At 42.4% G+C, this 26,960-nt stretch overlaps 1 protein-coding gene across 1 annotated transcript in view; it reads right to left on the bottom strand.

Annotated features, from left to right (window-relative positions):
- Nucleotides 1-26,960, bottom strand: part of BRWD1 (bromodomain and WD repeat domain containing 1) — a 138,707-nt gene that overhangs the window by 18,112 nt on the left and 93,635 nt on the right. Inside the window, exons 33-40 of the mRNA XM_045002492.1 lie at nucleotides 25,393-25,471; nucleotides 23,281-23,325; nucleotides 20,899-21,045; nucleotides 12,866-13,018; nucleotides 12,436-12,605; nucleotides 9,430-9,665; nucleotides 7,665-7,862; nucleotides 6,052-7,038 (exon numbers count right to left, since the gene is read on the bottom strand). Of these exons, the coding sequence (XP_044858427.1) occupies nucleotides 6,052-7,038; nucleotides 7,665-7,862; nucleotides 9,430-9,665; nucleotides 12,436-12,605; nucleotides 12,866-13,018; nucleotides 20,899-21,045; nucleotides 23,281-23,325; nucleotides 25,393-25,471 (2,015 nt within the window). The remainder of the gene's footprint in view (nucleotides 1-6,051; nucleotides 7,039-7,664; nucleotides 7,863-9,429; nucleotides 9,666-12,435; nucleotides 12,606-12,865; nucleotides 13,019-20,898; nucleotides 21,046-23,280; nucleotides 23,326-25,392; nucleotides 25,472-26,960) is intronic.

The raw sequence follows: 26,960 nt of genomic DNA on the forward strand, positions 1-26,960 counted from the left end.
GAGTTGTCGGGACTGACCTCGAACCAGCCAGTCGTCGAGATACGGGTAGACGTGTATCTGACGACGTCGGAGGGCTGTGGCCACTACCGCCATGCATTTGGTAAATACCCTCGGAGCGGTGGAGAGTCCGAACGGTAACACGGCGAACTGGTAGTGGGTGGTGTTGACCACAAACCGGAGGTAACGACAATGGGGAGGATAGATTGCGACATGGAAGTAGGCGTCCTTCATGTCGAGGGCGGCAAACCAATCTCCCGGATCCAGAGAGGGAATGATGGTCCCCAAGGTGACCATGCGAAACTTGGGCTTGAGCAGGTACTTGTTCAGCTCGCGAAGGTCCAGGATAGGACATAGCCCCCCTTTCGCTTTGGGGATGAGAAAATAACGGGAATAGAATCCCCTGCCCCGCCTGTCTTGAGGCACTGCTTCTATGGCACCCACGCTCAACAGAGTCTGGACCTCTTGTAAGAGGACTTGCTCGTGAGAGGGGTCCCTGAAGAGGGACAGGGAAGGTGGGTGGGAAGGTGGGGGCGAAACAAATTGCAGGCGGTATCCCGACTGGACCGTTTGAAGCACCCAGTTGTCTGATGTTACTTGGGACCACGCCGAAAAGAAATGGGAAAGGCGGTTGTAAAATAACGGGGAAGGATCCGGTAGGGAGAGTGATGGGCCGTCCTCGAGCGTCCCATCAAAAGGCCTGCTTGGCCCCCTGAGGGGCCTTGGACGAGGCCTGGCCCTGGTTACGGCGGTTGCCTGAAGGACGACGGCGATTTTGGGCTGGTCGCCGGCTATTGTATGGCCGATATCGCTGCTGATAGAAGGGCCTGGAGGGCTGCTGCCGGAAGGACCTGTGCTGCGTCGCCGGCGTGTGCATCCCGAGAGTGCGGATTGCAATACGGCCGTCCTTCAGGGTCTGGATCCGAGAATCCGTCTTCTCGGAAAAAAGACCGTGTGTCAAAAGGCAGGTCCTGCAGTGTGTATTGGACCTCCGGCGGCAGGGTGGAGGACTGCAGCCAGGCGATGCGCCGCATCGTCACGCCGGAGGCCAAGGTCCGAGCTCCGGAGTCCGCAGCGTCGAGGGCGGCCGTGATGGAGGACCTAGATGATCTCCTTCCCTCGTCCAACATCGCCGCGAACTCTTGTCAGGAGGCTGTTGGCAGGAGCTCCGTAAATTTCGCCAGGGACGCCATAATGTCGAAGACGTACCTGGCGAGGAGGACCATCTGATTGGCGATCCGCATCTGCAGACCGCCAGCGGAATAGACCTTACGGCCTAGTAGGTCCATACGCCGCGCGTCCTTCGATTTGGGCGCAGGGGCAGGCTGGCCGTGCCTCTCCCTATCATTGACCGATTGGACGACCAATGAGTCCGGGGTCGGGTGAGCATATAGATACTCATAGCCCGTGGAAGGGACAGAGTATTTGCGTTCAACCCCACGGGCCGTAGGAGGGACGGACGCAGGCGTCTGCCATAGTGTGGTGGCATTCTTTTGAATTGTGCGCACGAATGGCAGTGCGACGCGCACTGGAACCTCTGCCCCAGCGACATTCGTGATGGGGTCCTCGTCCTCCTGGACCTCCGCTATCGGTAGAGCCATAGCCGCCGCCACGCGGCGAAGTAGGTCCTGGTGCGCCTTCAAGTCTATGGGCGGAGGCTCCTTGGTCGACGCTCCGGCCACCGCTTCGTCAGGAGGAGGATAAGCCCTGGATGACCGCCTCCGAAGATGGATCTGCTGCCTGCTTGTCAGGAGGGTCGGGCTGTGCGTGCCCCTGGGGTTCAGGTGGTATGGAACCCGCGCCTGGTGGCGAAGGGGCCGGTCGGCTGAGTGTCGCCTCCGGTATCCTGCGTTCGGACGCGAGGGCTGTCGGGGGGAAGGGCACCCCCTGAGCCTCATACTGGGCCCAGGGAACCCAGAAGCCCCACGGCTGTGCCCCTTGAGGATGGCCCTGTGGGGTGGGCGGCAGGTGTCCGTAGCCCTCCGTCCCGGAAGCGACCGACGCGGGGCGGGATGGCCATGGAGGTGCCGAGGCGCTGGCGGAGTGCGCCACCGAATAAGGCAGTCCGTGCCCGGATGTCAGCGAAGAGCGATGCTGTTCCGCTCGGTACCGGGATGGCGACCGGGAGCGACGTCCGTCACGGTGCCAGGAGCTCAACCGGTGCCGGGAGCTCGACCTGGACTGAGACCTGCGGTGCCGGGAGCGCCCGCGCGAGTCGCGGTGCCGGGAACGGTGTCAGGACTGAGACCTCCGCCGGTGCCGACGTGATGGCGACCTGGACCTCGTGCGACGCCGGGAGTACGACCGGTACCGCGATGACGAGCGGTACCGGTACTGCGACCGACGTTTTGACGGCGATCGGTACCGCGATGGCGAGCGGTGCCGAGATCGCGAGCGACGGGACGGAGATCTGCCATGGGACCGGGAACGTGACTGGGACCGGGTGTGCCGTCCATGTCGCCTGTCCAGAGAGGGCGGCCGGGTCATTCTGGCCGGCTTTCCCGCCGACACGACAGCCCGCACCGGCGGTGCCGGGGACCGGAGGCTCGGTGCCTCTATGAGCTGAATCAGCTCACGCGGCTCAGAGAATGTCTCCGGCGTCGAAGGCAGCCGGGGCTCAACCACGGACGGTACCGGGGAGCGTGGCGGCGCTGGACTCAACGGGCCTTGCGGCGCCGGAGTCAAAGGCCCGGTGCACGGTCACCGTGGGGGCCGCAGGTGGCGCAACCTTTTTCGCTGAGTCCTCAGCGCGGGCCTGAGCAAGCGCCTTCGCCAGCTTATATCTCTTCGAAGGCGAAAGCGAGCGGTGCCGGGACTTCGTAGCCGCTTTCTGAGGCTGTGGTGCCGCGGAGCCTGAGCGGCTCGGTGCTGCCGGTGCGCTCTGGACCGAGGAAGCTCGCGGTGCTGGCGCGGACGGTGCCGGGGGCTGGAGCGACGCTTCCATCAGGAGCTGCTTTAAGCGGATATCCCGCTCTTTTCGAGTTCGCGGTTTGAAGGTGGAACAGAGCGAACACTTATCTGTTCTATGTCCTTCGCCCAGGCAACGGAGGCAGGCGTCGTGCGGGTCTCCGACAGGCATAGACCTCTGGCACGCTGCGCAGGGCTTAAAGCCCGGTGCCTTGGGCATGAGCCTGCACCGGGGGAGGCAAAGGGGGAACCCCCCCCCTTTTACCTTATCTAACACTAACTATCTAGCTAACAAACTGTAAAAACTAATCACTAAACTAACTATGTACAAATAAGAAGCAAGAGCTAGGGTTGTGGAGGACAGAGAGCACTCCACAGTTCCAACTGGCCATCACGGGCGGTAAGAAGGAACTGAGGAGCGGACGGGCCGGCTGGGGTATATATTCAGCGCCATAGCGGCGCCACTCCAGGGGGCGCCCAGCCGGCCCGCCAGAGTTGCTAGGGTAAAAAAGTTCCGAGATGCCGTGCACGCACGGCGCGCACACCTGACTGGAATGCATAGGAGCAATCACTCGAAGAAGAATTTTACATTTACGAAAGATACTGTATGATTAGTTAGGAAGTGCTAGCTGATATCAGGGTCTGACTAGATTTTATAGAAAATGTGTTAAAGCAATATTAAGGCTGCCTATGAAGCACTCAGTCAGGACACGCCAAAATAAAGGTTAACTTTTTTCACAGGGCCCCCATCTTCCTTTAGTGAGCAGGTAGAGTCTGCAGTGGACCAGGCAGGGATTCAACATTTATTTATAACTTACTTGTTAGAAGCAAAAAGTAAGAGTGTACACAATATAAAATGCTGGCTGTCAACAAAAAAAAGATTTTCTCTATGCAAATACATTTAATTTAATTTAAAAATACAAATATTTAATAAGTTTTTCTCAAACGAGTACACATCTCTGCCTCACTTGCTGCTGTACACAAATCCAACCTGCATATTGAGAGCTAAATACTATTTTATTCAAATTCATTTATACGTATATTAATGTAAATTCAGAGTAGAGTTAATTGATTTCAGCTGATTTACTCCTAATTTACACCACTGTAACTGCAAACACAATTTGAGCTACAATACAGGAACCTGAAGGAAATCTATGGAAATAATAGTAAATGATCATCAGGGATCCTAGTTTTCCATGATAAAAAACCAAAATTGTCCAATAAAAAACCCAAAATCTGTGTTTTTCAATGAGTAAAATGAAACGCTGAACTTTTTCCCTAACCATAATATACAGTGGAACCCCATTTATCCGATCTAATTGGGGCCGGGGCCAGATCAGATAATCTAAAATTTGGATAACCCAGAGACTGGGCAAAGAGCTTCAGCTGCGAGCCCCACTGCCTATGGCTGACAACCAACAGCACCAGTTCGGTTAATATGGAGAACGGACAATGGAGGCTCACATAAATGGGGTTCTACTATATATATGTTCTTATTTTTTCACAAAATGTAAAAACTAAAGATTCTCCGTAAAAATGCAAATTTCATGTTTTTCCTGTGGCAAAGGGATTTCTAAAATCCCTGGTGATCATAAAATTTAAATTATTTTTCTGAGGCAAATATACAAAATATCCACACGCAACCTTAAAACGTGACATATCTTGACTTGAGTGCTTCACTCTGCAATCTTTAAATTCTCTTATCTTATGTTTTCTTTAGGAAATATGCTAGAAAAAGGAAATAATTCAAATATGACTTTCATTATAAGCCTAGATACACAACTTGGCCAGACTGCACAAAAATGCCTAACGTGAGAGCTGGTCTACAGAGTTTATACACCAATTTACATAAATCAGTTTAAAAACAAACTTACTTGAACTGATGCAACTCCCTAGTGTGAACACACTCATATTGATGTAAATGTGTTTTGCTTACAACTATAAATTTAGTTAAATTGAGGCAGAAATTGTGTGTAGACAAGCCCCGATTTGCGGTTTGCAAGAACTTTTGAACATCTCACTGAATGAAGCAGGGCTTCTCTGGAAACCATAGAAACCTTATTAAATATCCAAGATGACATAGGGGGCACCATATTACTTATTTCTATTCAAAATGTTATGTGAATGCATTAACAACCCCTTTACTTTCTATTTTCAGGAGTTATTTTTAAAAAGTATTAAAAATGTATAATGCCTGCACATTTAAAAAAAATAGTGATAATCTAAGCTAATCAGAACACTTACTTTAAAGTACACCTCCAACAGAAGGCCCACGGGTAACATTGTGAAAAGCATCTAACTGAGAAAGTTTTTAGGTCAGTGAGGTGCTTTTGAAAATGTTACCCTATATCAGTGTTTCTCATTTATCAGTCCATGGACCGGTGCGGATCCTTGAGATTTCCCTGACAGAGTTTAGGAAGGCAGCAAACTGGTCCCTGGGATCAACAAGGGTGTGAAACACTGCCCTATAGCCATGCACAATTTCATAAGAAACAAAAATGGGCTTTCAGAAAGGAAACACTCAAGTAACCGTAACAGCGGCTGTGTGCTATATATACACTCCAGCTATAGTTATCATGATAACATTCAAGAACAGAATCTAGAACATACATATTTATTGATTCTTGAATGCACATGTTATCAAAGGCAATATCTCAGTCACCCATAATACTCCATATTCTACTAGTGAACTGTCCCCAGTGAAACCATTTGTAAACTTACTGGATGAAACTCAGAATTAAATATGTTCCACAAATGAAGCATATTTTGTCATCTGTGCTAAATATTGCAACGTGGACAGAAAATACAAGTTAAAAATGAACACTATAATAGTATATTTGCATTAATAGTTTCATATAAATATACTTCCAGAATAGTAAGACAAACACTCAGCATTCCTCAAGAGATCTGGTGTCATGAGGAAGGGAAATAATTTTCCTCTGAAAAATTACATTGATCACTGCCCAATTTTAACAGCATACACCTTCATACTTCTATCTTTGTCGCACTTTACAATATTCCTACACAAGCTTCCTTCAGAATGTCAAGAAACTCATTTTGTGTAGTCCAAATCTTCCTAATAACCACCAATCCTACATTTTAATTTAGTCAACATCAGATTTAGATACATTAAGTTTTTAAATGTACCTTTTTTAGTGACTTCCCTTTTCCTCCTTTTTGTGTTTATGGCACCACTATAATTACTATTATTGGTATCAGTTTCAGATGCTAAATTAGAAGAGCAATTGAAACTAGCATCAGGTCCAGATTTTGAGCTCCCTGCAGTCCCAGAAGTTTCCATGCTCTCTGACACAGAACTTCTTCCATTCTCCTTCACTTCTGTTTCAGACTCTGCTGTGTCCTCTAAGTCACTCAAGACTTTTGCTTTTTTGAAAGGAGTTGCAGACTTTTGACTTGTCACCTTCTTGATTTTTCTACCATTCCACCTGCCTGACTCAGAATCTTCCTCATCTTCAGTGTTGCTCACTGCATGCTGTTTGTGTGTAGAAGTTGACTGGCTGGACACTTTCTGACTGCTCCCATTCTCTGACTTATGGCTTTTGGAGTCGTCCTCTGAAAATTCTACTGTGGGATTTTTAATTTTAGGAGATGCAGCACAGACTGTCCTCTGTGGTGGTTTTTTGCTATTGCTTTGCCTATTTTTTTGTGCCATTCTTGTATCAGTTTCAGAATCTGAACTTCCATCTTCAGATTCACTAATATATTTTCTTCTAGCAGCAGATGAACCAGGTTGAGAAAGTTTTTTCTTCCTCGCATACTGTTCTTTTAGTTCTTTTTCACTTTCAGATTTTAAACCTGTCTCATCATCATCATCATCATCAGAGCCGTCCAGTAACAGTTTCCTGGCTGCAGCAGAAGCATTGCGGTGAGGCAGTTTTCTGTTCTTGCTTGCAATGCCAACACTTTCTGAACTGGAGATCTCTTCCTCCACATCACTCATCAGCCTTAATTTATTAGCAGCCACAGTAGCACTTCTGCGTGGAATTTTTCTATGTCTACCAGTTTTGTTACTCAACGATTCACAAGCCACTGCTGAAGTATTTTCAGAGTCACTTCTATATAGCCTTTTCCTGGCAGTTTTTCTGATATTTCCATTCTCCTGAGAAACTGATCCTGTAAAATAAAGAATTGCTGTCAATTTTAAATATAAGGACACCCATTTATGTTAAATTTAATTTCCTGTAAAGTCAAACAAGTTCAACTCATAGGCACAAACTGAATTGAAGTACAAATGTAGTAGTAGCTGCAACTTGCATGGAACATTTTATTTAACTAGAAAATAAAGGTTGCTCATCTTTTAGATTTGTGAAAAATGAGTTTTCACTATGACTTGAAGCTTGCTTTATTTGTATTTAAACCATCATTACTAGTATCAATTGTATTTAATTTATTTTTTATAATTAAAAACAAGGGAGTTGCAAAAGATTCATCCTCACTGTTGGACTATCTCTTTGCCTTACTAGTAACTTCCTTCAGTATGGATTCCTTCAGTGCTAATGTTAATCATTTCACCAAAGGAGACCGTAAGATTCTGAGAAAAGTCTTACTCTTACAGCAACAGTATCGGTACAAGTGCCATGTCGCTATGCTAGCCTCAGTCACGTATTCAAGATGTTAATATACAGTTTTAACTTTTCAAAGTGTTATTAACATGAACTTAATTGCACCACATATTTACCACTGACCGTGCATTTTCTTATGTTATTGGCCATTCACAGAAAATGCTGATTGAATCTTACCCATTTGCTTTCTTTGAGCTGCTCTATTTCTGGTTACTCTAAAGCTGCTGTTCTTTGCTCTGGATACACCATTGTGTAATACTGGGGATGCAAGAGCCATAGAGCTTTCTTTACTTTCCTCTGAGCTACTTGAAGAAGAAGAGGAAGATCCTGATGAGGAGGCAGAGGAAGAAGCTGAAGAGCCTTCTATTTCACTTTCTGGTTTAAAAAAAAAAAAAAAGAATTTAGAATTCTAAGTAGGAACACAGCAAGTTAAAAACCTTGAAAATTAATTAGTAGGTGTAATTTGCTGTTTTACACTTTTCAGAATGTTTCTTACACAACGCTTCCATATAATTAGTTTCACAGTGTATTGTTTATAGACAATGACAGGAAGGCATACATTATAGGTGGCACTGGTAGTACCACCTATACCGATAGCTGCCTTACATTTTCCATTTTAAGACTGTTTTCAGTTGCTCATAACTTTGCCAAACTAAGTATGTGGGCTGAATTTTTTCATGCTGCATTGTCTGGTGGCATTTTCTCTTTTTTTAAGGTTCAGCTAAAAACGTTCAGCTATTTTCAAGGAAGGCTTTGCAATGTTAATAAAATTGTGGTGGCTTCTTCTTCAAGAGTTTAGCACCCTTATGCTTTGGAATAAGAATGTGATATGAGACGGGGTGGTCTTCATGCGTTTGTTGCATAGGCAACATTAATTCTGGCACTTCCTTTCATCTGAGTGCGTAACTTTGAAATCTTAATATTCTTTTAGCATAGTGCTGTATGTGCAATACACACACACGCGCAATGTTAAATATAAGTCATTTGTGTGTTAAATCAGGGGTAGGCAACCTATGGCACGTGTGCCGAAGGCGGCACATGAGCTGATTTTCAGTGGCACTCACACTGCCCGGGTCCTGGCCACTGGTCCGAGGGGCTCTGCATTTTAATTTAATTTGAAATGTAGCTTCTTAAACATTTTTAAAACCTTGTTTACTTTACATACAACAATAGTTTAGTTATATATTATAGACTTATAGAAAGAGACCTTCTAAAAACGTTAAAATGTATTACTGGCACGCGAAACCTTAAATTAGAGTGAATAAATGAAGGCTCGGCACAGCACTTCTGAAAGGCTGCCGACCCTTGTGTTAAATAATGTACTGACATGGCAAGTTCAAAGTGTTCATCACAAGCGCTGTTTGCTAAGACTGCTGTTTGAGACTTCAAGGTTCCATTTTCAAATTTAGCAGAAGATTTTTAAAGCAGCAAATGAGGATAGCTGACAGGACCATTTTTCTCCCTCTCACCCCTCAACAAGCCATTTAGCTCTGTGATGACTCCTCACGTGAAACTGAATACAGGCTGAGTACTGAGTACACAAAGACTATTCAACAGGATTGAAAGATGGTGTACAAGTCTGCTTCTTTGGTTATAAATATATTTTTACTCATAAGTTTCCCCTTCTGCAGGCTTTTCACTAGTAAAAGCTGAAACTAAAGAAACTTATTGGGTTCTATACAACTTTAAAACAGACGAATTCTATACTTAACATGCAAACAGCTGAAAACACAAGATGTTACAAAACATTCATAGTTATCAGAGACAAGGTTTTCCTACAGAAGGCATTTTAAAAGGTTTGTAGTTTTAGGAGTTATTTAGCTAGAATTTATGGGAATTATGGTTACTTTGCCTACAAAGGCAAAAAAAATTAGCAAACATTTTATAGCTAAAGTTTAATATATAAGCAAACACAGCTTTTAAAACAGATTTTGTTTCTCACCTGATGACAACGCAGTATGATTTCTTAAGGGTGTAGTTCTAGCTTTTCCATTTCTTTCACGTGATGATATGCAAGCAGAATCAGAAGATTCGCCAGAAGAACTGTGGGCATAGGTGCTAGCATCTATTTTATGGCTTGTAACACATCCTGCTCTGCTAGAGGTAGGTTGGGTAGAAGAACCTTCCTGCTCAGATTCAATTTTTGCCTGAGATTTTAAGGGTTTCTGCTTCACATTTCTAGCCATAAAAAGGAAATAGAAATAACTGTAATATATGATGTAAGAGAGCAGAATATTTTAATAAGAAATAAAGAATATTTGGAAATGTGGATAAAAGGCAATAATTCCTATTTGTAAAAAAACTGTATTCAGTACCATTTCCAACTTGGTGAAAAGCGACTAAATTTGTGAATTAAAATATTAAATTTTATGATGTCTGCAGTTGTGGGACATTCACAACTCAGTAGTCGATGCTAAGTGCTCTTGGTAAAAGTGTAATTTACACCTACAGTGACAATATCTAATGATATCTAATCCATTTCCTGATTTAAACTACACATATATACATAAATCTGTGGCTGATAGTGTCTCCCCCCCCCCCCCCCCATTTTCCAAGTTGCAACAGCAGCCTTTGGATTTCTGATGTACCCTAGAATCCTCACTTATCAGTTGCAATAGGCATTTAAAAGGGCCATGTGTACCAATTATATCCTATGATAAACAGAGTCCCAAAGACACCAGCTAAGAGGTGCAACCTGGGAGAAAGATCCTGCTCTCTGAAATAAAATGTGAGTACACAGAAATATGAATACACAAAGTCTATAGTTTTACACTGTAACGCAAATCTAGCCTGTATGAGTGCTGCACACAAGCCTGGGGTTCAGTTTGATTACTGGAGAAGAGTGCTCTTCTGGTAGAGGAGTGGAAGAGAGAAGGAGCACTTGTTCGACACCAGAAATATTTCTTCTAATAAAGAAAATTAAAACATTAAAAAAGCCTGAATGGGAAATTTGTTACCTGATAAAGCCCTGAATTAACATATGTACTAGTCCTTTAAATCTTGAGTTCTTCAGTGTTTAGAATAAGGCATCCTTACACGCTTAGGCCACATATGCCACTAAGGTATCTTTGCAGGTATGGCTATACCGGAATAGTATACTGGCAAAGAGCTCCTACCACCAAAACTGTGCTTTTACTAGAATATTATTCCAACACACCTAAGCAAAAAACAGGTTACATGGGTAAAAGTGCAATTTTGCCAGTATAACTGTGTGTACTACTAGGGGCTTCCTGATAGCACAACTATGTTGGTCAAGAACCACACCTCTTCAACTCCCTGGCCAACACAACTGTGCTGGCAGAAATCTTTAGCGTGTACTTGGCTTTAGCCAGAGAGGATTTTATACCTCTTGCACCTGTTCTACTTGTCTTAGAGACTTGCACATGAAACTACATCTCTTGGTTTATGGAACATTTCTTCCGTAGCTACCTCACAGCAGACTTTTAGCTGGGAGCATACCAAGCGTTCCTCCCCACCCTCTTTCATGGGTAAAGACATGGGGCAAGAATTAGATTGAGAATCCACCACATACAGGAAAATCATCCAGAGATTTCTGGGGAGCCTGGCAGGAGGCCATTTTCTTTGCTCACATTAGAAAATACCATTTAGTATCCTAAAGTGGTGGGTAACTTGGTTCCTTTGGTTCACAGACTCACTCAAATAAGATTTTTCTAATTATTAAGCCACAAATTCATACAGCCAGAGATTCTTTTTGAGGGACAAGAAGTGCATGCTGTGGTCAAGATGTGTCTTGTAATTTGCAGAGACCTATCTGAAGCACTCCTTGAATTCTGCTGAAGAGGAAATGCGGTCTCAATAATCCTCTGAAACACTAATCCTTGGCTCAGTGAAGGTCTGTGTGCTGGGAACAAGTCATACACAATTCCTCTTCAGATATGAATGAGACTGATGTTTCACATAGAGCATTGCACACTCTTTAATGTGTTTCTTTATTTCAGCCATACTTGCCTGCTATTTGGTGGAGGGAAGGGAGCAGATTGAGAATGTGAGGAATAGTCCTGTAACAAATCCTAATAAGCTCAGCACACCTGCCACTGCCCCACATATGCTCTACAGTTAAGAGCTGAAAACCTAAGGTGGCTCACTACTTGCCAGAAACAGTAGGGAAATAAAGAGCTGTATTTGGCCAAGGTAGGTGGACCTTGCTTCTGTTGCCAGCAGTAGAATGGCTGGGTGGCAACAGAAAGAGACATATCCAAGTAAACATGTTGCTAGGCAATGAGAGACATTGCCTCTGGATAGTAAGCACAGGAGGGAAACCCAGATTTAAAAGGACTGGTGGAGAAGCAGCTGAAAATGATTTATAGGTGATAAATCTAGACTAATTACATTTGCATCAAATCACTACCACCACCAGGTTTGACCTTCATGGACTTCTTGTCACACCACCACGTACACACAAAGTGTGGAAGAAAACATGGAGTTAACCATGTTGCATTAGGGATATTGAAGCTTCTTTTCTTGGAAATTTTGGGTAAACCTCACCATGAGCTACCAACACCACATTATAATACATGTGGAATATAACTTCCTATTATATATGCTTGATTATAACAATTTATCCTTATTATGGCTAGCAAATTTTACTAACTTGTAATAGGTTATCATTTAAACCTTCCATCTTTCATATAATTTCAGTTAAAAGTTGGTTGTCTGGCTAAAACTGAAGAGATTAAAAATGGTTCTACTCCATATGCTCATAACTGTTTTGTAATCAATTTATTTTGCACTACACAAAGGACCTTCTTTGCAAGTCTTCACTGCTGAAAAAAAAATTATACTAAATATTTCACTATAATTAACTATTTAACTAATAAATTAATCCTAGGAGATCATGCTGTCATCTTACAAAACTGAATGCAACATGCATAATTTTTTACAATAGTGAAAATGCCCCAAATGCATTCATCTTTCTAAATCTATTTACCTGAGTGTTTTGTTAGGGTGCTGTACCATGCTATGACTTTGCAACCTCCTATTACATCTCTGGCTTCTTCTCAGTCTTTCATTGTGTTTTTGGCCAGTTTTAAAGTCTGAAACGATTCTTCTCATTTTTTCCTCAAATAGCGCTGATAATCTCAAGGTCATACTATAAATCTAAATAAAGAGATGTTAACTTTAAATTACAAAGTATCTTACGATACTTGTAAATTGAATGTTTTACAAAAAAGAATTTACTGAAGTGACCATCTGGAGAAAAAGTGACAAAATGACTCAGCATCTAGTCTTTGTCCAAACCCACCAGAACGGTTGATTGCTCTGTTGCATTACTAAATAGGTATTGATAAAAAGGCCCAACACTAAATGAAGCCTAGCCCAGCCTGACTACTATGAAAGCATAGTGTACAAAAAGATACCTTTGATCTTTTACTTGGAGTGTAAGATTTTGCATTGCTAAATATTAGTCTTATATCTTTGCATAGTTCCATCGGGTTGTCATAATTTCCAGCTTCCAGCGTCTCCTTCACTGTACCAAAGTCCATTGGAGTGTCTATAATATGTCTGTAGTCCTAGATAAAAGATATAGAGCAAAAAAAGTTTCAGTAGCTTAAAAAGGGCATACAGAAAATAAAGCAGAAGAATGTTGATGTGCTATTTTATTATTTCTATTAGCACAATAAGAACAGCTGAATAGTCTTAAGTCTTGAGGTACAACCTCAGCAATTTAAACGCCCCAACCCCAGCAAAAGAGACTCAAGCTTTTAGGTTCAGATGACTTTGGTTCAGCCTCTGTTGCTGCTGTCCCACCTGGGGGTACACACTACAGCAGCTTTCATTTTTAAAAGTTTCCATCTTTTATGGTAGCAGAGAAAATCTTGAAAATATAAACAAAGAGCACCTAATGCAGTGATGTCTGAGTCCACAGAGCTTTATGGCTTTGAGTGGGTAAACTGTCCTTATTCTTCTCAATGCAAGTTAGCTTAGATGCCCAATAATTATAACATTACATGTCAACATTAACTATTTCACCAATGATCAAAGCAGAGGGAAGATCATTGCATAAATCTTTCACACTATTTATTCCTAGGGACTGTGTAAATTGGTAGATTTGAGTGTATGGGGAAGGCTTAAGAGATACCTCCACTTACTTTCCCCAATTAAGAAGGGACTGAGCAGGGCCCAGCATGGCATCTGAGCCCCACCAAGGAGTCCAACAGAGCCCATGGGTGTATTTGAACCTCAATAAGGGAGAACCAAGTTCAAGGACTGGAACCCAGACAACACAATTTATTGGAGTATTATCTCATTTTGTCATCTTAACTGGGCAGAGCTCGGAAGAGTAATACTTTCTTCCGAACCTTTGAGTACTATTGAACATTTGTTACTTGAGCATGCAAAGACCCCAACCAGGATTGGAGCCCAACTACAGAGTACTGAACAAACACAGACAGTCCCTGCTACAGATATCTTACAATCTAAAATACATTAGAACAAAACCTATTAGGAAGACATAATATACAAGTAAATTAACAAGATGACTAATGGCACACTTTGGTTCTTACAGATTGTGTGATGTGTTTTTAATAGGGTCAGAGGAAGTATTAGGAAGAAATGAAGGTTACTTACCTGTAACCTGAGTTTTTCGAGATGACTCCACATATTCCCACTTATGGGTACTCTGCCACCTTTTGGTTGAATCCTCTTCTAGCAGTAACAGATATAGGACTCTCATATCCCACCTCAACCCCTCAGTATCCCAATGTATTCAGGGTGAGACTATAAAGGGGGCAAAGTACCCTTCCAACTTTAGGTCCTTCCACAGCTAAACCAGACACATAATTACAAGGCCTCTGACAGAAAGGAGGAGGAGGGTGGGAAGTGTGCATATGCAGACACATCTTGAAGAACTCCGGTTACAGGTAAGTAATATTCATTTCTTCTGTGAGTGGCTCTGCATATCCCTACTTATGGGAAAGACTGGCAAAGAGTGCTGAGACTAACCTGGAGGTGGGGGATTTAACTGAATAAAAACAGAAGCACCACTTTCCCAACCCCAGAGCACGTTGCTTGGTGAAAGAGAGCACTGAAGTTCAGGTTGCAGCTTTGCAAATCAGAGTCTGAGACATCTGCCTCAGACAAGCAAAGAAAGCAGCCACAGCTCTAGTGGAATGTGGTTGAATCGAAGCAGCTACAGGAATTTTTGCTAGCATTCAACACTCAGCAATACATTGCTTAATCCACCAGGAAATAGTCTGGAAAGAAACCATATGCCCATGTAGTTCCTGGCCTATGAAACAATCCAGACATTTTACAAAAGCTCTTAGTTCTGTCCAAATAATAGGCAAGTGCCCTTATGGCAGCCAATGTATGGAACACAGATCTTCTTTCACTAGAATGTAGTTTAGAGGAAAAAAATGGTAAATTAACAGACTGATTAATGTGGACGTCAAACGCCAAATGATAAAATGAACATTTAGCCGATGGGGTGAATGAGATTTCACCAACATGGTCAAAACCAAACTGAGGTCTAAGGAAAGGACAAGGTCTCTAACAGGATGCACATTAGATACACCTTTATAAACTTTTTAATTGAAGCAAGAACAAACAGGCATCTACCATCAACTAAAGCATGATACACAGAGATGGCTGCCAAATGGACCTTTAACGATGAGTTACACTAGACAACTCTTGATTAAGTACATTAAGTAGTCCAGCCAATATTGAGAATCAGACCTCCTCTGCATCCATCCCTGAAATCTAGACCACTTTAGGTAGTAACAGTTTCTAATGGACCATTATCTAGAGTTAACTAGTATGAACAGGTGAACACGACTGCTCAAGAGCAGACAAAGTACGACCATACACACTCAAGTGAAGGGACTGCAGGTCCGGGTTAAAAATCCTGCCCCCCACCCCCGGGACATGAGGTCTGGAGACAGAGAAAGGTATATGAAGACTCTACTGGACAGTTGAAGGAGATCAGTAAACCACTGCTGATGTGGCCAAGAGTGGGCAATGAGTATTATCTTGTCTTATCACCTTCTGTATGAAGGGAAAAAGAAATACCCCTCTCCCAGCACAGCAGGAAAGCATCTGACACACAGACTGTTCCTACCCACTCTAGAATAGGGTTCTTTGGAACCTAGTTGCAAATAGGTCTACAGTTGGGTTGACCCCATCTGGAAAATATGGTCAACCACCTAATCTTTTAGGGACCTCATGTGCATCTGAGAGCAGTCTCTGTTGAGACTATCCACAACTATGTTGCTTTCCCCAGCCAAATGTAGTGTCACAGGATACATTTCATGGCAGCTACACCAATCCCACAGATTTAATCACCTCTGCAAACAATGGGGCAGTGTGATCATCCACTGCTTGTTAATATAACATGTCTGCCAAGTATCTGTTACTATCTGCACAACCTTTCCTGGCAGCTGATGGAGGAATGCTTTTAGAGCCAGATGAACTGTTCTTAGTTCCAGTATGCTGATGTGCAATGTTTTCCTGAGAAGACCAATGTCCTCAAACTGTTTAATGATTCAAGCATACCCCTCAAACATTGGGTGAGGCATCTGAAACGACTGTCCGAGATGGACCTGAAGAACTGAACTGCACACTTCAGAGCATGTTTGTCCTGCTTGCCCACCAGTCCAGAGAGACTATGATGTTCTGAAGTATAGTGATCAACAGCTAAAGGCTGTCTCAACTTCGACTGAGCCTGGGACCTCCCTCAGAGGTCTCATTTTTAAATTGGCAAAGTCACATAGGTAGTGGCTGCCATAAAACCATGAGACTCAGGAAGAACCTCACTCTCTATGTGGGGCAACTTCAAATTCTTAACAGACACTACCTCATTTTGAGAGACCTGTCACCAGGTAGAAAAACTCTCATTACCACTGAGTCCAATATGGGACCTATGAAAAGGATCCATTGTTTAGGACAAAGGATTGACTTTCGGATGCTGAGAAGAAAAGACTGAGGCCTTGTCACATAGTTACCACGACCACACACAGTGACTTTTGATAGCCAATCGTTCATATAAGGGCAAACAAATATACCCTGCTTCCTCAAATACACCACCACCACCACCACAGAGAGGCACTTTGTAAATACCCTGGGTGCTGCAGAAAGGCCAAATGGAAGCACCTTGTACTGGAAATGGTGCCCAGCTACCACAAATCAAAGGTACTTTTGATGTTTCTGAAACTGCAATATGAAAATTAGTGTCCTTTAGATTGAGAGTTGGGAACCAATCCAGAACTGACAGCAAGGGATTACTGAAGATAGGGTCAGCGTATGGAAATGAAATTTCCATATATGTGTTTGTTCAATTCCATCAAATCTAATATTAATCAGAACCCTCCCCATCCTTCTTTAGTACCCAAAAATATCAGGAGTAAAAACCATGATCCTTCAGGTAAGCAGGAATCTCCCTGACTGCTCCTAAAAAAGCAACTTCTCCACTTCTGTGAGAACTGCCTCATGAGAGGGGTCCCTGAAGACTAGGAAGTTTGAGGAAGGCAGCATTTTTTAATTGAATGCCATAGCCTTTTCTCGTGATCTCTAAAATCCACTGGTTTGATGTTGTCTGCCTCCATTTGTGGATGAAATGGGGTAGCGCCTGTCTCCAAAGGAGGGGGTAGAAAAAAGGTAGTTGGCTGGTCCTAGACTTTCTGACATCATGTCAAAACTGAGGCTTGGTGTTCCAGAATGAGGGGGCTGACAAGGAAGTGGGCTATTTGGGTTTGGAATCTTGTTTGAAAAGTCTTTCTGTAACCGTGAGGCTTGTTGTTGGTAACTTGAGTCTCTGACTGGATGAAAAGTAGGGTGCTGAAGGCTGAGGGCATTGCTGCCTCTGCTATTGAAAGAAGGGCCAGGCCACCTTTCAATGGGTGGGATTAACCCGAGAGACTGAGCTGTCGAACTTGCATCCTTCAGTATTTCTAGTAAGTTGCCAGTCTTTATACTGAAAAGACTTTCCCCTTCAAAAGGGAAATCGTCCAAGCTTACTTCTGGCGTCCATAATTATACAAGAGGATCAAAGCCATGCACGCATCCTGATAGTCACAGCAGACCCAATCCTCTGGCAGCAGTCTGAGGCACTGAAGGAAGCTCTGAGGGAATACCTGGCTACATTCTGACCCTCCAATAAGATGGCATTAGCCAACCTTCTCCTGTCTTCAGGTACAGCCTGGAGAAGACAACATTCTCCCACAGAAGGAACTGGTCACAAGACATAACTGCCTGATAATTCACCATCCTAATACCAAGGGATGAGGAGAACACCTTTCTCCCCAATGAATCAATCTTCTTTCCCCTCTGTCACTCAAGGTGAAGTGTAGTTGTTCCAACCTTGCCCTGTTGCTGGCAGCAACTATTACCAGCAAGTTGTGCACAGGGTGGGTATGAAAATACGAGAACCTGTCAGAGGGCATCTGGTACAATTTGTCCACCTTCTTTAAGATAGGTAGACAAGAGGTGGGATTGGACCACAGATTTGGCCGACTACAAAAACCCAGCCAGGATGGGGAGTGATATCTGACTCTTGGCAGAGGTACCGAGGATATAAAATACCAGATAGGAAGTCTCTTCCACTGGTACCGCAGGGAGATTCAGAGTGGACAACATGCAATTCCCCAAGTCCTAGAATTGGAATGTCCTCAGAAGGACAGGAGAACGAAGTCACTCCCACGTTCATCCGGTGACAAGTCAGGCTTGACGTCAGTTTCTAAATGCTTCTGTTGAAAGAAAAGAGTTCTCTCTTCATCATCATTGTCCTCAGACAGGGCATCAGGTATTACTGTCTGCAGTGTCAACGGATCCAGGGGAATCAGATCACAGGATCTCTGGGCTTTCAGATTCCTTGCAGATGAAACGTCGCCGCCAAATCCACAAGAAGAGTAACTAAAGAGGTCTTGGCATGGTCATCAATAAGGCCCTGGGCCCTGTTACCCAGGGTTTTCAGAACCCAAAGCAGTGGTAACTTAAACTGTTTCACTCCAGGGGCTGTCAAGAATAAATCAATGCAAACAGCAACGCTGTCTGATAAAAGATTAATACAAGTAAGCGTGCACTTATCTAAAACTATAAGCACGCACAGACATAGGCAATATGTTTAGAACAATCCAAATAATTACCTAAAATCTGAGATGCTATAATTTTCAGCAGGTCAGCAATGGCCTGTTGCTTCCCCACCAGGGAATTTGGTATCAGAAAAAAGTGTCTCAGAATAGCTTCAGAGAATTGCCCCCAAGTACACTCTATTATATAGTTTTTTTACTAGACTAACTTACAAAACACACAGATCATAGTGACCCCCTACTGAGTCATCACCTCTCCTTACTTCAATAAACTACTTAAACATTCCTAACAATATTAGTCATAATAAAGTTCTATATCTAAGGTGCACAAGATTCTCATCCACTTATTTTCTTCAGTCTCAATCTGTTGACTCTTTCTTTCCCTCCTTCCATTCTGATTAGTAGAAACTGCAAGACTCTGGTTGTGTTTGACCTTGCCTCCAGAAGCCCTGCTTGTTCAAATTAACCCTTAACTATGTGCTGTTCTATTTTATTAATTCATGGCGGCTGAATGCACACAATATGACTGCAATTAGCTTGATCAAAATCTGTTGTACACACACCTCTCAAATCTACGGCAATAGCTCCAAGACTGCCAGTTTCCCTAACCACTGGGAGCCGGAAAGATGCCAACAGGAGACGGACCTAAGGATAGTCCAAATCTCAATACAGGTCTCTATATTCTTCATTTATCCTCCTCATGGAGAAGGTCCGGGTCTAGATCTGAGAAAGAACGTACCACGGATAGTAACAGATCTGGAGGGAGGAATGAGAATCCAGTCCTTTGTGGTAGACTTTGACGGAGACCTCAGAGAAGGGATCAGAAGATGATCCAAGAGAGGAACAACAATGGGATTTGTTTTCTTCCCAACTGGAGACAAAGATGATAACCCTGGAACTGAGGATACACACCTCCTTTTATGAGCTGTGCACTTCACACCTGGATCCAGGACATATATCAAACCTGAAAGGCAGACTTAGGTTGTTATAGTGACAGAACTTTCCAGAACTGAGAAAGTAGCCAGAACCGAAACAGAAATTGAGTCAGAGAACAACAGTGGATCTGAAGATACACATGGGTTTGTCTCGTTTGTTACTGAAATTAGAGGTGGAACAGGACCCTGCTCTGGAACTGTGGCAGCCTTACCAGAATCAGACATGATCCATAGTTCTGATGCACAGGAACTGGCACTGCTAGAGTTGGCCATCTTGCTTCTATGCTGCTTCTTCCTCGGTGTCCCAGAATCTGAAACTCAAGGCAGTGATGACCCTCATTCAGAGACAACAGGTACATACATCTTCCAGGATCTGGAAGAGGCAGCTGAACTGTTCCTGGTCCTGCTGCCACAGGGATTAGATCAAAGTCCAACTGCTGAGAGGCATGAGGTATGGAACGAACGAGCGCAGCTGAACTGTTCCTTAATCTTTCCTACAGAACCGAGGTGGTGGGATCTGACCAGACAGCCCTCAGTTCGGACATTATCACCTTGGGGGTTTGACTGGGGGAGTCACAGGAACTGATCCAAGTCCCAGCAGAGGCTGCGGCTTCTTGGAACCCTGCAGTCGAGCAGAACAGACTGAGGCCACCAGGGCCAAGGCTGGCTCTTTAGACCTTTGAACCGAAGTCAGAACAGATTCAGAAGGTTTAGCCTCAAGGGCTTCCTTAAGTAGTAGTAGTTGTAGGCTAGTCTTCCTGTCTTTGTGAGCACTGGGGAAAAGTGGGGTGAAAGTCTGGCATCCATGAAGAGGTTTAAGAAAGTAATATTTAAAGTTAACAGTCCAATGAAGTTAACGCACGCAAAAGAGTTCACACTTCTCAATCATCGTTTCATTATGTCTGCGAAAATCACTGCACTGGTTTACATTTGCAAGGTTTTCTTTGTAACCATAGGGGTTAGGAATTGACTATTTTTCAAATGAAAGCTTAGATTCTATAGAATATTAATGTCCTGTGGTCCACAAATAAAAAAACAGGTCAGATTCAATTCATGGCTAAGCATTTGACAGTCCTGCCCATGAATCTCAAGAAAATTGAAATTTTTTTTTAAACACCCATTAGAACTAACTTCAAGCAACACAAAATGATACTAATATGAGATAAGCAGTTCCAGTAACAAACAAAAAGACCTAGGAATTAAGAATACAAACAACATGAATCTTTTCATAGATGTTTTCTTATCATAGGACATAGATACCTAGGCACATGGCAAGACTAATTTGTGTCAACAGTTCTGGACTAGCTCCAAGAGCTCGGATCTATGAAGCAAACTTCATGAATGACAGTCATATTATGGTACAAAGTTCTGTACCAAAAGAGAGAAATGATAAGACAAACATTAAGTCACTAAGATTTATGAAGGATAACTTACAGGATATTGATCCAAATCAACAGGTTGTCTAAAAGGCTCAGAATCTTCACACTGGAAAATTAAATTCACCAGTTCCATACATTGTTTCTTCCAGGTATTTTCATCATAGTTAATTTTTACGTTGTTTCGTCTCTTCATAACCCGTCTCTTAAAAAAAAAATTATTGCCAGAAAAAAAACTAAGTTACAAAAATAATTCCAATTAGAATTTTAAACACACATTGCAGAAACTGCTGGATAAACTTCAAGAGTATCTTAGTAAAGAAAGAGAAAATTACTAGCAAAAAATGCAAAAAGGATTCTACTTTTTGCATTTTTTGCAATTCCTTCTCTTCAATTTTTGAAAAGTGTTGAGTAAGAATGTTCCCCCCTTCAACCTAGCTTTTCTTATTGGCTGGCCTACAGGATCAAACTTAGTATTATATTCAAGTGCAACAGGAATGCAAAGGTGCTTTCTTTCTTGATCTCTGAAAATTCCTTTAGGAAAACTATTCCCACTGATCAAAGGGGTTAAACTCAAATCTTGTGTTTTTTCTAGCTGTTTTCTTGCTGAAAACACTGTCCTGTGTCCCTTAAGTATAAACCTTAAAGAAAAGACCTAAGACTTTGTTTCTTGAATAATTCCAACCGTTTGCACTTTAGGTTCATATACTCAGACTTTAAGGTCAGAAGGGACCATCATGATTCGGGCTAAGATTTTGTCACAGATATTTTTGGTAAAAAAGTCATGGACAGGTCACCTGCAATAAAAAAAATTCATGGAAGCCGTGACCTGTCCATGACTTTTACTAAAAATATCTGTGACAAAATGGGGATCAGCAGGCACCACACCTCCTGCAGCGGGGCAGCTGGGGCTCTGAGGGCCACCAGAGGCAGTGGGGATACCCCGCAGCTCCCCACTGCTACAGGCTGAAATCACGGAGGTCACCAGAAGTCACGGATTCAGAGACTTCCATGACTAAATCATAGCTTTAACCATGATCATCTAATCTAACCTCCTGTACACTGCAGCCCACAGAGCCTCACCTAACCACTCCTATAATAGGCACTTAATGTCTGGCTGAGTTACTGAAGGTCTCAAATATTGATTTAAAGACTTCAAGTTACTGAAAATCCACCATTTACTTTAGTTCAAACCAGCAAGCGACCTGTACCCCATGCTGCAAAGGAAGGTGAAAAACCTGCAAAGTCTCTGCAAATCTGATCTGAGGGAAAATTCCTTCCTGACCCCAAATATGTTCACTGGTTACACCCTGAACATGTGAGTGAGACCCACCAGCCAGACACCTGGGAAAGAATTCTCTGTAGTAACTGAGAGCCATCCTCATCTTGTGTCCCATCTCCAGCTGTTGGAGATATCTGCTAGTAGCCGTTGCAGATGGGCCATATAACATTTAGGCAACCTCATCATACCATCTCCTCCATGAACTTATCAAACTTGGTCTTCAAACAAGTTAAGTTTTTTACCCCCCAGTACTGCCTTGGAAAGCTATTGCAGAACTTCACTCCTCTGATGGTTGGAAACCTTCGCCTATTTTTGAGCCTAAACTTGTTGATGGCCAGTTCATAGCCATTTGTTCTTGTGCCAACACTGGCCCTTATGTTAAATAACTCCTCTTCCTTTCTGGTGTTTATCCCTCTGATGTATTTAGAGAGAGCAATCATTTCTCCTCTTAGCATTCATTCTGTTAGCCTCAACAAGCCAAACTCCTTAAGTTTCCTGGTTCTCCTTTCCTCTTATCCTAGTACCCGTTCTCTGCACCTATTCCAGTTTGAATTCATCCTTCTTAAACATCGGAACCCAGAATTGCATATCAACCACTTTACTGAAATCCAGTTAGAGTACATCTATTGCATTTCCTTTGTCTACAAAACCAGTTATCGTCACAAAGAAAGAAATCGGTTTGATCTGGCAGGATCTACCTTTCGCAATACCATGTTTATTTTAAGCCAATTATCATTTACCACTGTGCCTTTAACTACTTTCTCTTTCAAAATTTGTTTTAAGACCTTGCATATAATTAGGGTCAAACTAAGGGGCTTGTAGTTTCCTGGATCACTTTATTCCCTTCTTAAATTAGGTATTATATTTTCAGTTCTTTGGTTATTGAAGTCTGGTTTTATTAAAATCTGTTTTAATATCAGTTTTATCCATTGCATGTTCTGTATTATGTCTTAATTACAGGAATAAGTAAAAAACCTGAAGAAATCTTTAAAAACTTGTATCTGATTATTTGCAGTTATCACCAGGAAAGTAAGGAAAGGCATTAATTACAAAAGGTAGCACGCTCCACTAGGTTCTGCTACTTCACTACTGTTTTTGCTGACCACCTTTTTGGACAGGCAGGGTTTCAATATTTATGGTAAGGACAGGCCAACTTACTTTTACTCTTCTGTAAGAAGTTCTTGGAAGACATTTATCATCATCCTACAAAACAGACCACACACCACTTCAAAAATAATTCACAACATAAAATAGGTAACAACTATTCAGACAAAGAAGCTGCCGTTATAATTTATACTAAAATGAAAATAGTAAACATACTACACCTCTATCCCGATAATAACGCTGTCCTCGGGAGCCAAAAAAATCTTACTGCGTTATAGGTGAAACCGCGTTATATCCAACTTGCTCTGATTCACCGGAGTGTGCAGCCTCGCCCTCCCCCCCCCCCCCCCCCGAGCACTGCTTTACTGCATTATATCCAAATTCGTGTTATATCGGGTCACGTTATATCGGGGTAGAGGTGTATCTATTGTGATGGACATTATAGAAAACTGTCCAGTTAAGCTAGGAGTTCCAACAGTTTCTGACAAGCAAAGAGGGAAACATCAAAGGAGATACTGCAGCCTTTAAGAAGGCCTCAAATTAGGAGTGACTTATTTAGGACACTAAACACAAATCAGTACTCAACATTCCTGACTCCAGCATCATGTCCTAGACTCATAGACTTTAAGGTCAGAAGGGACCATTATGATCATCTAGTCTGACCTCCTGCACAATGCAGGCCACAGAATCTCACTCACCCACTCCTGTAACAAACCCCTAACTTATGTCTGAGTAACTGAAGTCTTCAAATCGTGGTTTGAAGACCTCAAGCTGCAGAGAATCCTCCAGCAAGTGACCCAGGCCCCATGCTGCAGAGGAAGGTGAAAAACCTCCAGGGCCTCTGCCAATGGATGGATGATACTGGAATCCTTGATGCAAAGGCACCCAGAGTTAGGGGTTTCACTGATGCATCAGAGGGATGCTTGCACTCTCGGTACCTCTTATCAGATGCTTTTTATATAAAAAGGATACCTTATGACAAACCAGGGCTCAATACCACCAACTTTAAACACGAAAGGGCATGAGAGACTCAGTGTGTAGCAGATGAAAAATCTTACGGCTTTTCAAGTTTTGCCTGTCTAGCTCAGAAGCAAAGACAACCAGGCATGAAAAGCCCACCAAAAGTAACTTTGGAGAAACACCGTTTTTCATGGTTTAAGTAATAAGAGTCACGAATGGACTGAATTTCAGAGTTTCCCTGGACTAAGTCCTTAGTGCGTTTCAGCATTTTGCTTAGGAATAAAAAAATGCTTGAAATGTCTTTTTGGTAAAAGTAGTGTACTATTTTTTATTAGGTGGCACTCCACCGAAAGCTGGCACTCCAAATGTACACATTCACTGTATGTATTGCTATCAACAGCTCATCACATTAAAATAAATGCATTAGATTACTATTCTCAAATACTGAAGTGAATTTGTTAGTTTCATATTGCATAATCAAATGCAGTAATCAATAATCATTTTCTCTTTTTTAAATAAAGAAAGCAATTCAGAGCAAAAGTATGAATGTAATTATATCAAACAGTAATGGCTCTCATCACATCTATAATTCTGTGTTCTGAACTCTTGGCATTATAATTTAATTATACCATTTTTAATTTTTTTTAAAAATTGGGATAAAAAATGAAAGATACCCAGAGTTACATATAATTCAATGAATATGTCTTCAGATGTAGTTATATATCTATATACTGCACATTTAATAACCGGTATGGAGTAACTGAGCCACACACATTTGGGGGAGGAGGAGAACTATCCTGCACTTGACAACAGTGATTTATCTGTAAAATGTAAATAAATATTATTTCACATGGAGTGTACATGTAAATATCCACAACTCAACAATTATTGAAATACAGTTATGAAATATGGTATATCTACCTATACCAGATCCAAACATCCTCAAACTTTGGGGAAGTTCAAATAATGGACTGAGCCATTATATACATAGAAATTATGAATACAATATATGTATATGTAGCAGGTATATTTCTATAACCAGACATTTGTAATTGTGGCATGTTATACAAGTTTAAAAATATATCTTAAATTAGTTTTGCTGCTGCTAGTAACTAGATTGACAGTACTTTATCACTGCTAATATGCTCTTATTTTGAATATTTGTTTAAACTAAAAACAGCAGCAGCAGCAACAAGAGTTTATTACCAGATCAGCAGCATCAAGAGAGTCCTGCTCATCTTCTGTTGTATTACTAAGTTCAAATATGTTTGTACAAACCGGATCACTGTAAAATAGAATTAAAAGCTTTACTATATGAATAATGGAAAAACATGGTTACCACTTTCTAGACTTTAAAACACATATGAATGCTGGAAAATAGTAATTTTCCAAGAGAATTTAAGGCTTGAAAAGGCATGCTTAAAGAACGTATTTTAAACTCAGTAAACAGGGCACTGGCAACATAATTTAATTAAAAACTCCTTTTACCAATTTCAAATGATTTCTGCATAATCGGACAGCTAATTCATATATTATAATATGCATCCATCTCAGCTTCTTAACGTTAGATTTATAACTGAATTTAGAATGTCCGGCTAGAAGTTTTTCCACTGAAAAGCAGGTGGCAGTGGCTGAGAAGGGAAGGGATATAAAATGTTCCGAATTCTCCATTTAGAAAAGAATTTAGTACATGTTTAACAATTTCTCTCAGGTCAACTAAAGCATTTTAAGATTACGGCCTTGTCATCAGTAGGACAAATGGTAACTTGCTTTGCTTGGAACATCTCCATGCTAGATGGTTTACAAGAACTAGTTTGTTAATTAGCCTTTGGATGAGGTCTTTAATTCTGGTCTAGATAAAACAGGAGGGCCTACAGGTTTTCTATAGTGTGAAAAATAATATAAAATCTAAAATGCACCAGATCAGGCAGACTGATTAAAAGAGCAGAGAATACTTGTGTGTGTGACAGACAGTAGTAAGGGTATGTCTACAGTACGGGATTATTCCGATTTTACAAAATCTGATTTTTGGAAACAGATTGTATAAAGTCGAGTGCACATGGCCACACTAAGCACATTAATTCGGAGGTGTGCGTCCATGTACCGAGGCTAGCATCGACTTCTGGAGCATTGCACTGTGGGTAGCTATCCCATAGTTCCCGCAGTCTCCCCCGCCCATTGGAATTCTGGGTTGAGATCCCAATGCCTGATGGGGCCAAAAATTTATTGCGGGTGGTTATGGGTAAATGTCATCAGTCAATCCTCCCTCCGTGAAAGCAACGGCAGACAATCATTTCGCACCCTTTTCCCTGGATTGCCCAGGTAGACGTCATAGCATGGCAACCATGGAGCCCGTTCAGCCTTTTTTCACTGTCACCATATGTCTACTGGATGATGCTGACAGATGCGGTACTGTAGTGCTACACAGCAGCATCCCCTTGCCTCTGCAAGTTAGCAAAGACGGTTACCAGCCCTACTGTACCATCTGCTGCCATGGGTGCTCCTGGCCAGCCTCGGTGAGGTTGGTCAGGAGCCCCTGGACAGAAATGGGAATGACTCCCCAGGTCATTCTCTTCTTTAAGTTTTGTCTAATGGAGAGTCAGTCCTGCCTAGAATATCAGGCAAGCCTACTAAAGAACCAGAGAGGCAAACGGCCATTCTGGGTCAGAGCCCCGGACATCCCACTGAAACGATGAGCTGCATGCCATTCTAGGGGGTACCCCTGCAACAACCCCACCCATTGTTTCCCTCCTCCCCTACCCCTCTTGGGCTAC

The sequence above is a fragment of the Mauremys mutica genome, chromosome 1 (genome assembly GCF_020497125.1).
Source record: "Mauremys mutica isolate MM-2020 ecotype Southern chromosome 1, ASM2049712v1, whole genome shotgun sequence".
Lineage (NCBI taxonomy): Eukaryota > Metazoa > Chordata > Testudines > Geoemydidae > Mauremys > Mauremys mutica.